The sequence below is a fragment of the Vanacampus margaritifer genome, chromosome 18, assembly GCF_051991255.1.
Source record: "Vanacampus margaritifer isolate UIUO_Vmar chromosome 18, RoL_Vmar_1.0, whole genome shotgun sequence".
NCBI classification, from domain to species: domain Eukaryota; kingdom Metazoa; phylum Chordata; class Actinopteri; order Syngnathiformes; family Syngnathidae; genus Vanacampus; species Vanacampus margaritifer.
In genome coordinates this window covers 12,064,718-12,082,853 of record NC_135449.1, presented here as the reverse complement: position 1 = coordinate 12,082,853, position 18,136 = coordinate 12,064,718, and the positions used below count along the sequence as shown (strand labels likewise).

At 39.3% G+C, this 18,136-nt stretch overlaps 3 protein-coding genes across 22 annotated transcripts in view; 2 read left to right on the top strand and 1 right to left on the bottom strand.

The window, feature by feature from the left end:
• Window positions 1–18,136, bottom strand: part of cacna1g (calcium channel, voltage-dependent, T type, alpha 1G subunit) — a 235,239-nt gene that overhangs the window by 180,451 nt on the left and 36,652 nt on the right. The window lies entirely within an intron of this gene.
• On the top strand, window positions 2,114–9,420 carry LOC144038349 (zinc finger protein RFP-like). The gene is made up of 3 exons (XM_077550790.1): window positions 2,114–3,249; window positions 5,919–5,925; window positions 7,942–9,420. The coding sequence occupies exons 1-3, from the start codon at window positions 2,455–2,457 to the stop codon at window positions 9,189–9,191; spliced, it is 2,052 nt and encodes a 683-aa protein (XP_077406916.1). The 5' UTR covers window positions 2,114–2,454; the 3' UTR covers window positions 9,192–9,420.
• On the top strand, window positions 6,499–17,797 carry LOC144038350 (E3 ubiquitin-protein ligase TRIM39-like). Its single transcript, XM_077550792.1, has 5 exons — window positions 6,499–6,938; window positions 7,394–7,452; window positions 7,665–7,715; window positions 13,232–14,032; window positions 16,313–17,797. The coding sequence occupies exons 4-5, from the start codon at window positions 13,238–13,240 to the stop codon at window positions 17,567–17,569; spliced, it is 2,052 nt and encodes a 683-aa protein (XP_077406918.1). The 5' UTR covers window positions 6,499–6,938; window positions 7,394–7,452; window positions 7,665–7,715; window positions 13,232–13,237; the 3' UTR covers window positions 17,570–17,797.

Here is an 18,136-nt window from a genome sequence, read left to right as displayed (position 1 = left end):
TAATGTTTTAACATTGTCAACGTACGTTCTTTTAGTGAATTTTGTAAGCTACTTCTGTTTTCTCTGTTTTGCTTTTGAATGTTGTTAACTGCTGTGTTTGTTGATGCTTATAAATGTTGTCTTTCTTTGTGTAAAGCACATTGAGTTGCCTTGTGTATGAAATCTACTATAGAAATAAACTTTCTTGTCTTGCCTAATAATACCAAAAGAAAGAAAACTCCAGCCATGTGTATTGTTGCGCTAGACTTGCGCTGATCATGAAATAGGGCCCATAAATAAATAAATTTTCTGGCAGTAAAGTCTCAACATACTCCAATCTTGTTTATTTCAAAGTAGCAAAACGAAAATCTTTTTTTTGTTTGAGGGCAACATGTGATTTAAATTGAAGTCACTATGGAATATGCATTTCTACACATGCATTTCTAAACCAGCAAAGGCATGGACATAATCTAAACAAGCCAATATGACATTAAAAAAATATATTAAGACAAATAAAATTATTTGAAATATTATAATTATGTTAGTTCTTTTTGGACCAAACTGAATTTATAATAATCTATATTATTTGTGTAAGCAAAAATTTAAAGTTGGGGTGCAGCCTGTGCAGTATGGCTTGTGGGGTGCAAGATAGTTTTGACAGGGGTGTGTGGTGAAAGAACTCATGTGGGTGTGCCTCAAAACAACTCAAAGTTAATATTCTTAGGGCTGCAGCTATAGAATATTTATATTATATATATATTATATATATATATATATATATATATATAATACAAAATTCTAGCGGATAATCGGGTATTTGGATAGAAGTTAAAATATACCTGTACATCCTTCCTTGGTTAAAGAACAATTATAAATACAGATGGCAATGCATTTAATGATTAACAAGCAGCTGTTTTCATTTTTAGATAATCAACTTTTTTTTTTTTTTTTACTTAAACTGTGCAACAGCGAGATTTTAGATAAATCTTTCCCCATAGATTTTGGTCAATGGAACTAAAGTGACATCAGAGCCACAACAGCAATTTTACGTCTAAATAAATAGCACATTTGAGTAAGCCTGGTTTGTTAATAAGTGATCAGTAGGAACGGCAAATTAGTCAGGCTGTCAGCATCAAAGTGTGCACAGTCCATCAAAACATTTTCTGAACCTCTAATCTTCAGGAGGGTCACGCTGGAGCCTACCCCAACTCTCTACGGGCTGTAGTATTTATGCCTTTGAAAACCAATCGTCGCGGCTAGCTTGTTGCTGGTAGCTCGCTATTAGCTAGCAGGAACCGCTAAACGCTGGCGCTGTACAATACAATTTCACCATAATTATGTCTTAGCGCTTTAAAGTGGAGCTTGAACGTGACTTCAGGACTAGGTTGTGTAACTGGCGTCTGTTGCAACAGTTTGGGGCATTTATATTGCCGTTGTTCACAAACTCTGAGTAGACGAGTACGTTGTCAGCCCTTACACCGCGACGACACGCTTCCAGGAAGCAACTTCAAAATAAAAGTGCTTTTTTTGTACGATTATGCCAATTTTGTAATCGTGGAGGGTAATAATGGAAATCGTAATAGATTTTTGATTAATTGCACAGCCCTATCGTAGCATACAAAATAAAACGATTATCCAGACATTTGTCAGCTTGAACCTTCTGAGATGAAGACGTACTCATACAGGACTGTACTTAAAGGATCGATGTTTGTCACTTTTTCACTTGCGACTGCTACCTCTGGCCCACTGCAGCATCTGTGTAAGGCTCGTTCATGTGTGCGTGCACGCTCTTAAAGTGACAGCCACAGTTGACAAAGGAAGACATGACTTCAAATGAGGTAAGAAAAACTCCGCCCCTCCCCTTCCCAAAGAAACTTTGGAGTGTGCAGGGTCAAATTTTACCTACTCGTTCCGGATAAGAATCAATCAAATCAAGCTGTATTTCAATGTCGGTGTTTTTATTTTGAAAGAAAAATTTACCAAAAGAGACGCGGAGTTTTGCAATGTGGTAAAGCGAGTTTGGTGGGTTTGTCTTCTGTTTAAGGTGAGCTGTTCGGGTTGTTTTTTCGTTGTTTGCTGCACGTCGAGCACCAAGCAGGACGGGTAAGCGGCTATTTCCTTTAAACACCCTTTCTCCTCCTCTTATTTTTTCAGCTTTTTTTTTCTTCTCTGAGCAAGTTTGCATTCAGGACTCAGTTTTTCCTCCCTTTTCTTTCACGTCGACTATAGATGGAACTGATGTGCTTTGTTTTTTGTTTTTACTCTGATGTTGGATAAATATTATTTTTTATGTGCAAGTGGTAATAAATCGTTTTTGTGTGATCCCAGATAACGGGGTGTGGCTGCAGTCAAGTCAGAAAACGAAAGCAGGAAGTGCAAATATTTCCTTCACTCGTGACTGAAAGACGCACTGCGGCTCTCTTGAGAGTGAACGTTGGAAGCTTGTCGACAAAGTCGGTATCTTTGCAAGGAACGATGGCCAGCCTAGCTGAGGACCATCTCCAATGTCCAACCTGTTTGGAGATCTTTAAAGATCCTGTCATGCTGCCGTGTAGCCACAATTTCTGTCGTGCGTGTGTACAGCAGTGGTGGGAGCAGAAAGGAGATCGATCGTGTCCAGTCTGTAGGACGGAGTTTAGATCACTTGAACTACCTATAAACTTGGCCCTGAAGAACATATGTGAGGTCTTTTCACAAGCCTCAGTGGAGTCTGACGACATCTGCAGCTTGCACAAGGAGAAACTGAAACTTTTTTGTGTGGACCACCAGGAGCTTGTGTGCCTCATCTGCAAAGATGCAAAAATCCACGCTGGCCACAAGTTCTGTCCCCTCATTGAAATTCACGAAGATCACAAAAAAAAACTCCAAGACGGCCTGCAGGGCGCAAAGAAAAGACTGAAAGATTACACTGAGACAAGAGACAACTGCAATGAACAAGCGACGTACATCAAGGTCCAGAGGGAGCAGGTGGAAAACAAGATTAAGATGGATTTCGAGGAACTTCGCCGCTTCTTGCAGGCTGAAGAGGAGGCCAGGTTGTCTGCTGTGAGGGAGGAAGAGGAGGAGAAGAGTCGGATGATGAAGGAGAAGATTCAGGCTCTCAGCAGAGACATGGCCGCGCTGTCAGACGAGATCAGAAGCACAGAAGAGCAGCTGACCTCTGACGCCGTTTCCTTCATGAAGAACTTCCGGACTATGATGACCAAAATCAAGAAGCTACCCTACAAGCCCAAACTGCTCTCAGGAGCTCCGCTGGACGAAGTCAAGCATGTGGGAAACCTCAAGTTCAGCGTGTGGGAACGAATGAAGGAGATGGTCTCCTACAGTCCCGTCATACTGGACCCAAACACGGCCGATCCGGATCTCAGTCTGTCTGAAGATCTGACCAGTGTGAGTCGTCAAAAAGAACATCAGCGTCCAAACAATCCAGAGAGGGCCAAGTGGAATGGTGTGCTTGGTTCTGCTTTGGTCTCACAAACGCACATGTGGGATGTTGAGGTGGGAGACAACAGCCACTGGTCACTGGGTGTGAAATGGGGTGATTCTTGTTTGCCACATAGCATGAAAACATGGCGCATTGCATTTCGTGATGATAAATACACTAAGTCTACAGAGTCATTTGGATCCTGGAATCCGCCAGTGAAGCTGCACAAGATCCGAGTTCACGTGGACATGAACAAGAGATCAGTTTCATTCTCTGAATCACATACAAACACTGAATTGTTCAAAACAGAACCTTCCTTTTGGCCACATTTGTCTGACAACATGAAAATGTTTCCTTACTTTTACACAACTGATAAAATTCCTCTACAAATAATTCCACTTGCATGTCGTGTTACGACTCAAAGTCAGTGATGATATTGGAGATGTTTAGCTCCCACAATTGTCGTCAGTCATTTTGTATGAGATTTTTTTCCCCACTCACATATTTTACATTGATTGACCTGTTCAATAAATTCTTTAAAAAAATATATATATTTTTTTTTAAGTTAAGGCCATTGGTTAAGAATGTGCAAGAAAGAACTCAATCTGAATGAAATGTCATGTTGTGTTTTCCAAAATGGAATAAAGTGCCTTGACTGTTTATTCAATTATTTCAGTATTTATTTAATTTAATATTGATGTATTTTTTTATCTCAATATTTAGAAAAATATTAATAATTCAATATTGTTTTAATGTTTCATTGATTATTTATTTACATATTTATTTGATTATTTCAATATATATTTTGTATTTAAATATTTATTCAATCCATCAATATCACTGCTTAATACTTAAATATAAATATATGTATTTTTTAAAATATTTATTCCATTATTTCCTTTTTTTTAGTTCACTATTTCCCCTCATTTCAATATGTATTCAGTTATATTACTTTGTAAAATATGTTTTTGATAACCCCCATTAATTTGAATATTAATTCAATTATTTCAAGATGTTATTAATCTAATAGCTGCTTGTTCATTTCAATATTTATCAGAATATTTATTTCATACACTACACTATTTCATTTATAATTCCTAATTTATATATATTAGGGTTGTAAATCTCTCCAATTAACACGTATCAAGATACGTATCGAATGTTGTCGATCTCCCAAAATTTGAATGATGTGAAGAAATGGAGGGATGATATTTTCAAAACGATATGTCAATCTTCACTAGATGGTTGGATTCCCTTTGTCTTAATTAGCTGCCTTGATGCGCCGTAGCATTGCCTGGGGGTCCTGGAAACACAGGCTTTCTTGGTGCTTGCTATCAGCTCTTTGTTTTGGGGTCTGGTGGCCCTCATTTTCCACTTGATAGTACTTTATTGTGGCCCTCGTTTCCCTCTTGTAATACAGTACTATCATGTGCAAAATAACAGTAAACAAAAACACCAGCATATAGTAACCCCAAGCTGCATCTCCGAATAATATTTTCCCTCATTCCCTTACATCCAAATGCAAAACCTCAATTTAACTATACTTTAGATTAGAACATAACATTATAACTTTATGGATATAAATAAGTAACATAAATTAACAAAAAAAATAAGTCCAAATGACGCCTACATTGTGCACATTGATATGGAATATACTTTGAAGATAACGAAAACATTGACTTGTTTTAATTGCTTGGACACCGAGTTGCTTTTTGACAGGAGGTGCAGCCTAGATAGTGTTGTGCAGTTGATCTTTTCCTCCGCGTGTTCGTTTTCTTCCGGGTAGTGATAATGTTGTTTCTTATATATTATATATATATATATATATATATATATATATATATATATATATATATATATATATATATATATATATACATATATATATATATATATATATATATATATATATAATAAAAAAATTCTAGCGGATAATCGGGTATTTGGATAGAAGTTAAAATATACCTGTATATACTTCCTTGGTTAAAGAACAATTATAAATACAGATGACAATGCATCTAATGATTAACAAGCAGCTGTTTTCATTTTTAGATAATCAACTCTTTTTTTTCTTTTTTTTACTTAAACTGTGCTCTCAGCAAACTATTTTCCTCGGAAACAGCGAGATTTTAGATAAATCTTTCCCCATAGATTTTGGTCAATGGAACTAAAGTGACGTCAGAGCCACAACAGCAATTTTGTCGGCTAAATAAATAGCACATTTGAGTAAGCCTGGTTTGTTAATAAGTGATCAGTAGGAACGGCAAATTAGTCAGGCTGTCAGCATCAAAGTGTGCACAGTCCATCAAAACATTTTCTGAACCGCTAATCCTCAGGAGGGTCACGCTGGAGCCTACCCCAACTCTCTACGGGCTGTAGTATTTATGCCTTTGAAAACCAATCGTCGCGGCTAGCTTGTTGCTGGTAGATCGCTGTTAGCTAGCAGGAACCGCTAAACGCTGGCGCTGTACAATACAATTTCACCATAATTATGTCTTAGCGCTTTAAAGTGGAGCTTGAACGTGACTTCAGGACTAGGTTGTGTTACTGGCGTCTGTTGCAACAGTTTGGGGCATTTATATTGCCGTTGTTCACAAACTCTGACTAGACGAGTACGTTGTCAGCCCTTACACCGCGACGACACGCTTCCAGGAAGCAACTTCAAAATAAAAGTGCTTTTTTTGTACGATTATGCCAATTTTGTAATCGTGGAGGGTAATAATGGAAATTGTAATAGATTTTTGATTAATTGCACAGCCCTATCGTAGCATACAAAATAAAACGATTATCCAGACATTTGTCAGCTTGAACCTTCTGAGATGAAGACGTACTCGTACAGGACTGTACTTAAAAGATCGATGTTTGTCACTTTTTCACTTGCGACTGCTACCTCTGGCCCACTGCAGCATCTGTGTAAGACTCGTTCATGTGTGCGTGCACGCTCTTAAAGTGACAGCCACAGTTGACAAAGGAAGACATGATTTCAAATGAGGTAAGAAAAACTCCGCCCCTCCTCTTCCCAAAGAAACTGTGGAGTGTGCAGGGTCTCCATACTCCACAGTTTAAGGGAAGATAAAAGCTGATAGGTGCAGTCAGAGTAAAAGAGTCAGGGCTTCGTACTCATCTGGGCATTGGTGGAGCATATATGATGTAGAAAAAGCTTTAACATTACCTTTTTAAACGGCACACTGCACCTTTAAGATGATGCCAAATTCACACCTGAACCTCTTCTTGACCTGACACTCCCTCGTTATCTCGTTTATTGTTGGACTTTGGCTTCTGGCAAATCACAGTTCAACAATAATAAATACATAAAGGTTTGATCATAACAAGTCCAAGTGTCATCGATTGGAGTCAATAAAAGCACAACTCCAGGAAGTGCACTTATGGACCTTTTGGATATGAAACAATCATTCACTTGTGACTGAGGCAGACGCACCGCGGCTCTCTTGATAGTGAACGTTGGAAGCTTGTCGACAGAGTCGGTATCTTTGCAAGGAACGACGGCCAGCCTAGCTGAGGACCATCGGAGTCGGTAAAAAAAATATGAATTTATGCTTCAATGTGTTTCTGACTATGTATATAATAAAAGCTTCCCACTAAATTTTTCATAGAACTGTGATTTTTCTGGAAATAAGTGATGTGATGTGATGTGATGTTTTAATCAAAACATGGTAAAAAGGGTTTGACGTGGCACATTGATCATATTGATAGTGATTAATATTTGTTTTTTCATACTGACACATTGAGGTTTGTTTTTGTGGGAGCACCTGCAAGAAGTTAAGATTTTAACAAATGTTTTAATAAAAATTGAAATTCTTTTTCTTTTCTTTTTTTCAAATTTTACCTACTCGTTCCGGATAAGAATCAATCAAATCAAGCTGTATTTCAATGTCGGTGTTTTCATTTTGAAAGAAAAATTTACCAAAAGAGACGCGGAGTTTTGCAATGTGGTAAAGCGAGTTTGGTGGGTTTGTCTTCTGTTTTAAGGTGAGCTGTTCGGGTTGTTTTTTCGTTGTTTGCTGCACGTCGAGCACCAAGCAGGAAGGGTAAGCGGCTATTTCCTTTCAACACCCTTTCTCCTCCTCTTTTTTTTTCTTCTCTGAGCAAGTTTGCATTCAGGACTCAGTTTTTCCTCCCTTTTCTTTCACGTCGACTATAGATGGAACTGATGTGCTTTGTTTTTTGTTTTTACTCTGATGTTGGATAAATATTATTTTTTATGTGCAAGTGGTAATAAATCGTTTTTGTGTGATCCCAGATAACGGGGTGTGGCTGCAGTCAAGTCAGAAAACGAAAGCAGGAAGTGCAAATATTTCCTTCACTCGTGACTGAAAGACGCACTGCGGCTCTCTTGAGAGTGAACGTTGGAAGCTTGTCGACAAAGTCGGTATCTTTGCAAGGAACGATGGCCAGCCGAGCTGAGGACCATCTCCAATGTCCAACCTGTTTGGAGATCTTTAGAGATCCTGTCGTGCTGCCGTGTAGTCACAGCTTCTGTCGTGCGTGTGTACAGCAGTGGTGGGAGCAGAAAGGAGATCGAACGTGTCCAGTCTGTAGGACGGAGTTTAGATCACTTGAACTACCTATAAACTTGGCCCTGAAGAACATATGTGAGGTCTTTTCACAAGCCTCAGTGGAGTCTGACGACATCTGCAGCTTGCACAAGGAGAAACTGAAACTTTTTTGTGTGGACCACCAGGAGCTTGTGTGCCTCATCTGCAAAGATGCAAAAATCCACGCTGGCCACAAGTTCTGTCCCCTCATTGAAATTCACGAAGATCACAAAAAAAAACTCCAAGACGGCCTGCAGGACGCAAAGAAAAGACTGAAAGATTACACTAAGACAAGAAACAACTGCAATGAACAAGCGACGTACATCAAGGTCCAGAGGGAGCAGGTGGAAAACAAGATTAAGATGGCTTTCGAGGAACTTCGTCGCTTCTTGCAGGCTGAGGAGGAGGCCAGGTTGTCTGCTGTGAGGGAGGAAGAGGAGGAGAAGAGTCGGATGATGATGGAGAAGATTCAGGCTCTCAGCAGAGACATGGCCGTGCTGTCAGACGAGATCAGAAGCACAGAAGAGCAGCTGACCTCTGACCCCGTTTCTTTCATGAAGAACTTCCAGACTACGATGACCAAAATCCAGAAGCTACCCGACAAGCCCAAACTGCTCTCAGGAGCTCTGCTGGACGAAGTCAAGCATGTGGGAAACCTCAAGTTCAGCGTGTGGGAACGAATGAAGGAGATGGTCTCCTACAGTCCCGTCATACTGGACCCAAACACGGCCGATCCGGATCTCAGTCTGTCTGAAGATCTGACCAGTGTGAGTTGTCAAAAAGAACATCAGCGTCCAAACAATCCAGAGAGGTCCGCGTTGAAATGTGTGCTTGGTTCTGCTTTGGTCTCGGGAACTTACATGTGGGATGTTAAGGTGGGAGACAACAGAGAGTGGGAACTGGGTGTGGCATTCGGTGATTCTTGTTTGCCACATGAGTTAAAAATGTGGAAAATTGCATTTCCTAATGATGAATACCGTATGTTTTTGGGGTTATTTAGATTGTTTAATCCGCTAGTGAAGCTGCAGAAGATCCGAGTTCACGTGGACATGAACAAAAGATCAGTTTCATTCTCTAAATCACATACAAACATTGAATTTTGCAATACAGAACCTTGCGCTTGGCCACATTTGTCTGACAACATGAAAATGTTTCCTTACTTTTACACAACTGATAAAATTCCTCTACAAATAATTCCACTTGCATGTCGTGTTACGACTCAAAGTCAGTGATGATATTGGAGATGTTTAGCTCCCACAATTGTCGTCAGTCATTTTGTATGAGATTTCTTTCCCCACTCAGATATTTTACATTGATTGACCTGTTCAATAAATTCTTTAAAAAAAAAAAATGTATTTTTTAAGTTAAGGCCATTGGTTAAGAATGTGCAAGAAAGAACTCAATCTGAATGAAATGTCATGTTGTGTTTTCCAAAATGGAATAAAGTGCCTTGACTGTTTATTCAATTATTTCAGTATTTATGTATTTTAATATTGATGTATTTTTTTATCTCAATATTTAGAAAAATATTAATAATTCAATATTGTTTTGTTTCATTGATTATTTATTTACATATTTATTTGATTATTTTAATATATATTTTGTATTTAAATATTTATTCAATCCATCAATATTACTGCTTAATACTTAAATATAAATATATGTATTTTTTAAATATTTATTCCATTATTTGCTTTTTTTAGTTCACTATTTCCCTTATTTCAATATGTATTCAGTTATATTACTTTGTAAAATATGTTTTTGATAACCCCCGTTAATTTGAATATTAATTCAATTATTTCAAGATGTTATTAATCTAATAGCTGCTTGTTCATTTCAATATTTATCAGAATATTTATTTCATACACTACACTATTTCATTTAGAATTCCTAATTTATATATATTAGGGGTGTAAATCTCTCCAATTAACACGTATCAAGATACGTATCGAATGTTGTCGATCTCCCAAAATTAGAATGAGGTGAAGAAATGGATGGATGATATTTTCAAAACGATATGTCAATCTTCACTAGATGGTTGGATTCCCTTTGTCTTAATCAGCTGCCTTGATGCGCTGTAGCATTGCCTGGGGGTCCTGGAAACACAGGCTTTCTTGGTGCTTGCTATCAGCTCTTTGTTTTGGGGTCTGGTGGCCCTCATTTTCCACTTGATAGTACTTTATTGTGACCCTCGTTTCCCTCTTGTAATACAGTACTATCATGTGCAAAATAACAGTAAACAAAAACACCAGCATATAGTAACCCCAAGCTGCATCTCCGAATAATATTTTCCCTCATTCCCTTACATCCAAATGCAAAACTTCAATTTAACTATACTTTAGATTAGAACATAACATTATAAATTTAAGGATATAAATAAGTAACATAAATTAACAAAAAAAATAAGTCCAAATGACGCCTACATTGTGCACATTGATATGGAATATACTTTGAAGATAACGAAAACATTGACTTGTTTTAATTGCTTGGACACCGAGTTGCTTTTTGACAGGAGGTGCAGCCTAGATAGTGTTGTGCAGTTGATCTTTTCCTCCGCGTGTTCGTTTTCTTCCGGGTAGCGATAATGTTGTTTTTTATATATTATATATATATATATATATATATATATATATATATATAATAAAAAAAAAAATTCTAGCGGATAATCGGGTATTTGGATAGAAGTTAAAATATACCTGTATATACTTCCTTGGTTAAAGAACAATTATAAATACAGATGACAATGCATCTAATGATTAACAAGCAGCTGTTTTCATTTTTAGATAATCAACTCTTTTTTTTTTTTTTTACTTAAACTGTGCTCTCAGCAAACTATTTTCCTCGGAAACAGCGAGATTTTAGATAAATCTTTCCCCATAGATTTTGGTCAATGGAACTAAAGTGACGTCAGAGCCACAACAGCAATTTTGTCGGCTAAATAAATAGCACATTTGAGTAAGCCTGGTTTGTTAATAAGTGATCAGTAGGAACGGCAAATTAGTCAGGCTGTCAGCATCAAAGTGTGCACAGTCCATCAAAACATTTTCTGAACCGCTAATCCTCAGGAGGGTCACGCTGGAGCCTACCCCAACTCTCTACGGGCTGTAGTATTTATGCCTTTGAAAACCAATCGTCGCGGCTAGCTTGTTGCTGGTAGCTCGCTGTTAGCTAGCAGGAACCGCTAAACGCTGGCGCTGTACAATACAATTTCACCATAATTATGTCTTAGCGCTTTAAAGTGGAGCTTGAACGTGACTTCAGGACTAGGTTGTGTAACTGGCGTCTGTTGCAACAGTTTGGGGCATTTATATTGCCGTTGTTCACAAACTCTGAGTAGACGAGTACGTTGTCAGCCCTTACACCGCGACGACACGCTTCCAGGAAGCAACTTCAAAATAAAAGTGCTTTTTTTGTACGATTATGCCAATTTTGTAATCGTGGAGGGTAATAATGGAAATCGTAATAGATTTTTGATTAATTGCACAGCCCTATCGTAGTATACAAAATAAAACGATTATCCAGACATTTGTCAGCTTGAACCTTCTGAGATGAAGACGTACTCGTACAGGACTGTACTTAAAGGATCGTTGTTTGTCACTTTTTCACTCGCGACTGCTACCTCTGGCCCACTGCAGCATCTGTGTAAGGCTCGTTCATGTGTGCGTGCACGCTCTTAAAGTGACAGCCACAGTTGACAAAGGAAGACATGACTTCAAATGAGGTAAGAAAAACTCCGCCCCTCCCCTTCCCAAAGAAACTGTGGCGTGTCCAGACCCTAAGGCAGAGGTGGGCATCGAGGGCCGGAGTCCTGCTGGTTTTGCATGTTGCCCTTCTCCAACACAGCTGATATATGATCAGCTCATCAGCAAGCTCTGCATAAGCCTGATAACGATACTGTTGATTGGAATCAGCTTGTGTTGAAAGTGAGAAACCTCCAAAACCTGCAGGACTCCGGCCCTCGAGGACCGAGATTGCCCACCTCTGCCCTAAGGGGAAGATAAAAGCTGATAGGTGCGGTCAGAGTAAAAGAGTCAGGGCTTCGTACTCATCTGGGCATTGGTGGAGCACATATGATGTAGAAAAAGCTTTAACATTCCCTTTTTAAACGGCACACTGCACCTTTAAGATGATGCCAAATTCACACCTGAATGTCTTCTTGACCTGACACTCCCTCATTATCTCGTTTATTGTTGGACTTTGGCATCTGGCAAATCGCAGTTCAACAATAAGAAATACACAAAGGTTTGAGCATAACAAGTCCAAGTGTCATCAATTGGAGTCAATAAAAGCACAACTCCAGGAAGTGCACTTATGGACCTTTTGGATATGAAACAATCATTCACTTGTGACTGAGGCAGACGCACCGCGGCTCTCTTGAGAGTGAACGTTGGAAGCTTGTCGACAGAGTCGGTAAAAAAAAAATTGAATTTATGCTTCAATGTATTTCTGACTATGTATATAATAAAAGCTTCCCACTAAATTTTTCATAGAACTGTGATTTTTCTGGAAATAAGTGATGTGATGTTTTAATCAAAACATGGTAAAAAGTGTTTGACGTGGCACATTGATCATATTGATAGTGATTAATATTTGTTTTTTTATACTGACACATTGAGGTTTGTTTGTGTGGGAGCACCTGCAGGAAGTTAATATTTTAACAAATGTTTTAATACAAATTGAAATTGTTTTTCTTTTCTTTTTTTCAAATGTTACCTAGTCGTTCCAGATAAGAATCAATCAAATCAAGCTGTATTTCAATGTTGGTGTTCTCATTTTGAAAGAAAAATTTACCAAAAGAGACGCGGAGTTTTGCAATGTGATAAAGCGAGTTTGGTGGGTTTGTCTTCTGTTTAAGGTGAGCTGTCCAGGTTGTTTTTTCGTTGTTTGCTGCACGTCGAGCACCAAGCAGAACGGGTAAGCGGCTATTTCCTTTAAACACCCTTTTTCTTGTCTTTAACTTTTTTTTTCTTCTCTGACCAAGTTTGCATTCAGGACTCAGTTTTTCCTCCCTTTTCTTTCACGTCGACTATAGATGGAACTGATGTGCTTTGTTTTTTGTTTTTACTCTGATACTGGATAAATATTATTTTTTATGTGCAAGTGGTAATAAATCGTTTTTGTGTGATCCCAGATAACGGGGTGTGGCTGCAGTAAAATCAGAAAACGAAAGCAGGAAGTGCAAATATTTCCTTCACTCGTGACTGAAAGACGCACTGCGGCTCTCTTGAGAGTGAACGTTGGAAGCTTGTCGACAAAGTCGGTATCTTTGCAAGGAACGATGGCCAGCCTAGCTGAGGACCATCTCCAATGTCCAACCTGTTTGGAGATCTTTAGAGATCCTGTCATGCTGCCGTGTAGCCACAGCTTCTGTCGTGCGTGTGTACAGCATTGGTGGGAGCAGAAAGGAGATCGAGCGTGTCCAGTCTGTAGGACGGAGTTTAGATCACTTGAACTACCTATAAACTTGGCCCTGAAGAACATGTGTGAGGTCTTTTCACAAGCCTCAATGGAGTCCGACGACATCTGCATCTTGCACAAGGAGAAACTGAAACTTTTCTGTGTGGACCACCAGAAGCTTGTGTGCATCATCTGCAAAGATGCAAAAATCCACGCTGGCCACAAGTTCTGTCCCCTCATTGAAGTTCACAAAGATCACAAAGACAAACTCCAGGACGTCCTGCAGGACGCAAAGAAAAGACTGAACGATTACACTGAGACAAGAGACAACTGCTATGAACAAGCGACGTACATCAAGGTCCAGAGGGAGCAGGTGGAAAACAAGATTAAGATGGATTTCGAGGAACTTCATCGCTTCTTGCAGGCTGAGGAGGAGGCCAGGTTGTCTGCTGTGAGGGAGGAAGAGGAGGAAAAGAGTCGGATGATGAAGGAGAAGATTCAGGCTCTCAGCAGAGACATGGCCGCGCTGTCAGACGAGATCAGAAGCACAGAAGAGCAGCTGACCTCTGACCCCATTTCCTTCATGAAGAACTTCAAGAATGCGATGACCAAAATCCAGAAGCTACCCGACGAGCCCAAACTGCTCTCAGGAGCTCTGCTGGACGAAGTCAAGCATGTGGGCAACCTCAAGTTCAGCGTGTGGGAACGAATGAAGGAGATGGTCTCCTACAGTCCCGTCATACTGGACCCAAACACGGCTGGTCCGGTTCTCAGTTTGTCTGAAGATCTGACCAGTGTGAGTCGTCAAAAAGAACATCAGCGTCCAAACAATCCAGAGAGGTCCGAGTGGAATGGTGTGCTTGGTTCTGCTTTGGTCTCGGGAACTTACATGTGGGATGTTAACTCTTTCATTGCCAGCCGATTTAAGCATTTTGAGTGATCTTTCAAGGACCACAGAAAATGTTGTGTTTGGACTATGGAAACACACATACTACCAAATGAAAGATTGGACTCTCAGCTTTCATCAGAAAAAGTTTGTCAGCACTTACACCGCGACGACACGCTTCCAGGAAGCAACTTCAAAATAAAAGTGCTTTTTTTTGTACGATTATGCCAATTTTGTAATCGTGGAGGGTAATAATGGAAATCGTAATAGATTTTTGATTAATTGCACAGCCCTATCGTAGCATACAAAATAAAACGATTATCCAGACATTTGTCAGCTTGAACCTTCTGAGATGAAGACGTACTCGTACAGGACTGTACTTAAAGGATCGTTGTTTGTCACTTTTTCACTCGCAACTGCTAACTCTGGCCCACTGCAGCATCGTGTAAGGCTCGTTCATGTGTGCGTGCACGCTCTTAAAGTGACAGCCACAGTTGACAAAGGAAGACATGATTTCAAATGAGGTAAGAAAAACTCCGCCCCTCCTCTTCCCAAAGAAACTGTGGAGTGTGCAGGGTCTCCACACTCCACAGTTTAAGGGAAGATAAAAGCTGATAGGTGCAGTCAGAGTAAGAGTCAGGGCTTCGTACTCATCTGGGCATTGGTGGAGCATATATGATGTAGAAAAAGCTTTAACATTACCTTTTTAAACGGCACACTGCACCTTTAAGATGATGCCAAATTCACACCTGAACCTCTTCTTGACCTGACACTCCCTCGTTATCTCGTTTATTGTTGGACTTTGGCTTCTGGCAAATCACAGTTCAACAATAATAAATACATAAAGGTTTGATCATAACAAGTCCAAGTGTCATCGATTGGAGTCAATAAAAGCACAACTCCAGGAAGTGCACTTATGGACCTTTTGGATATGAAACAATCATTCACTTGTGACTGAGGCAGACGCACCGCGGCTCTCTTGATAGTGAACGTTGGAAGCTTGTCGACAGAGTCGGTATCTTTGCAAGGAACGACGGCCAGCCTAGCTGAGGACCATCGGAGTCGGTAAAAAAAATATGAATTTATGCTTCAATGTGTTTCTGACTATGTATATAATAAAAGCTTCCCACTAAATTTTTCATAGAACTGTGATTTTTCTGGAAATAAGTGATGTGATGTGATGTGATGTTTTAATCAAAACATGGTAAAAAGGGTTTGACGTGGCACATTGATCATATTGATAGTGATTAATATTTGTTTTTTTATACTGACACATTGAGGTTTGTTTGTGTGGGAGCACCTGCAAGAAGTTAAGATTTTAACAAATGTTTTAATAAAAATTGAAATTCTTTTTCTTTTCTTTTTTTCAAATTTGACCTACTCGTTCCGGATAAGAATCAATCAAATCAAGCTGTATTTCAATGTCGGTGTTTTCATTTTGAAAGAAAAATTTACCAAAAGAGACGCGGAGTTTTGCAATGTGGTAAAGCGAGTTTGGTGGGTTTGTCTTCTGTTTAAGGTGAGCTGTTCGGGTTGTTTTTTCGTTGTTTGCTGCACATCGAGCACCAAGCAGGAAGGGTAAGCGGCTATTTCCTTTCAACACCCTTTCTCCTCCACTTATTTTTTCAACTTTTTTCTTCTCTGAGCAAGTTTGCATTCAGGACTCAGTTTTTCCTCCCTTTTCTTTCACGTCGACTATAGATGGAACTGATGTGCTTTGTTTTTTGTTTTTACTCTGATGTTGGATAAATATTATTTTTTATGTGCAAGTGGTAATAAATCGTTTTTGTGTGATCCCAGATAACGGGGTGTGGCTGCAGTCAAGTCAGAAAACGAAAGCAGGAAGTGCAAATATTTCCTTCACTCGTGACTGAAAGACGCACTGCGGCTCTCTTGAGAGTGAACGTTGGAAGCTTGTCGACAAAGTCGGTATCTTTGCAAGGAACGATGGCCAGCCGAGCTGAGGACCATCTCCAATGTCCAACCTGTTTGGAGATCTTTAGAGATCCTGTCGTGCTGCCGTGTAGTCACAGCTTCTGTCGTGCGTGTGTACAGCAGTGGTGGGAGCAGAAAGGAGATCGAACGTGTCCAGTCTGTAGGACGGAGTTTAGATCACTTGAACTACCTATAAACTTGGCCCTGAAGAACATATGTGAGGTCTTTTCACAAGCCTCAGTGGAGTCTGACGACATCTGCAGCTTGCACAAGGAGAAACTGAAACTTTTTTGTGTGGACCACCAGGAGCTTGTGTGCCTCATCTGCAAAGATGCAAAAATCCACACTGGCCACAAGTTCTGTCCCCTCATTGAAATTCACGAAGATCACAAAAAAAAACTCCAAGACGGCCTGCAGGACGCAAAGAAAAGACTGAAAGATTACACTAAGACAAGAGACAACTGCAATGAACAAGCGACGTACATCAAGGTCCAGAGGGAGCAGGTGGAAAACAAGATTAAGATGGATTTCGAGGAACTTCGTCGCTTCTTGCAGGCTGAGGAGGAGGCCAGGTTGTCTGCTGTGAGGGAGGAAGAGGAGGAGAAGAGTCGGATGATGAAGGAGAAGATTCAGGCTCTCAGCAGAGACATGGCCTTGCTGTCAGACGAGATCAGAAGCACAGAAGAGAAGCTGACCTCTGACCCCGTTTTTTTCATGAAGAACTTCCAGACTACGATGACCAAAATCCAGAAGCTACCCGACAAGCCCAAACTGCTCTCAGGAGCTCTGCTGGACGAAGTCAAGCATGTGGGAAACCTCAAGTTCAGCGTGTGGGAACGAATGAAGGAGATGGTCTCCTACAGTCCCGTCATACTGGACCCAAACACGGCCAATCCAACACTCAGTCTGTCTGAAGATCTGACCAGTGTGAGTTGTCAAAAAGAACATCAGCGTCCAAACAATCCAGAGAGGTTCAAGTGGAAATGTGTGCTTGGTTCTGCTTTGGTCTCGGGAACTCACATGTGGGATGTTGAGGTGGGAGACAACAGAGACTGGGCACTGGGTGTGGCATGGGGTGATTCTTGTTTGCCACATAGCATGGAAACATGTGGCATTTCATTTTGTGATGATAAATACACTAATTCTACAGAGTCATTTGGATCCTGGAATCCGCCAGTGAAGCTGCAGAAGATCCGAGTTCACGTGGACATGAACAAAAGATCAGTTTCATTCTCTGAATCACATACAAACACTGAATTGTTCAAAACAGAACCTTCCTTTTGGCCACATTTGTCTGACAACATGAAAATGTTTCCTTTCTTTTACACAACTGATAAAATTCCTCTGCAAATAATTCCACTTGCATGTCGTGTTACGACTCAAAGTCAGTGATGATATTGGAGATGTTTAGCTCCCACAATTGTCGTCAGTCATTTTGTATGAGATTTTTTTCCCCACTCACATATTTTACATTGATTGACCTGTTCAATAAATTCTTTAAAAAAAAATATATGTATTTTTTAAGTTAAGGCCATTGGTTAAGAATGTGCAAGAAAGAACTCAATCTGAATGAAATGTCATGTTGTGTTTTCCAAAATGGAATAAAGTGCCTTGACTGTTTATTCAATTATTTCAGTATTTATTTATTTTAATATTGATGTATTTTTTATCTCAATATTTAGAAAAATATTAATAATTCAATATTGTTTTGTTTCATTGATTATTTATTTACATATTTATTTGATTATTTCAATATATATTTTGTTTTTAAATATTTATTCAATCCATCAATATTACTGCTTAATACTTAAATATAAATATATGTATTTTTTAAATATTTATTCCATTATTTCCTTTTTTTAGTTCACTATTTCCCCTTATTTTAATATGTATTCAGTTATATTACTTTGTAAAATATGTTTTTGATAACCCCCGTTAATTTGAATATTAATTCAATTA

Bases quoted from the DNA above. Each gene is read 5' to 3' on its own strand.
- LOC144038349 (XM_077550790.1), top strand. From the start codon at position 2,455: ATGGCCAGCCTAGCTGAGGACCATCTCCAATGTCCAACCTGTTTGGAG.
- LOC144038350 (XM_077550792.1), top strand. From the start codon at position 13,238: ATGGCCAGCCTAGCTGAGGACCATCTCCAATGTCCAACCTGTTTGGAG. The intron at 14,033-16,312 runs GTGGGCAACCTC...TGGTGGGAGCAG, and splicing joins TGCTGGACGAAGTCAAGCAT to AAAGGAGATCGAACGTGTCC.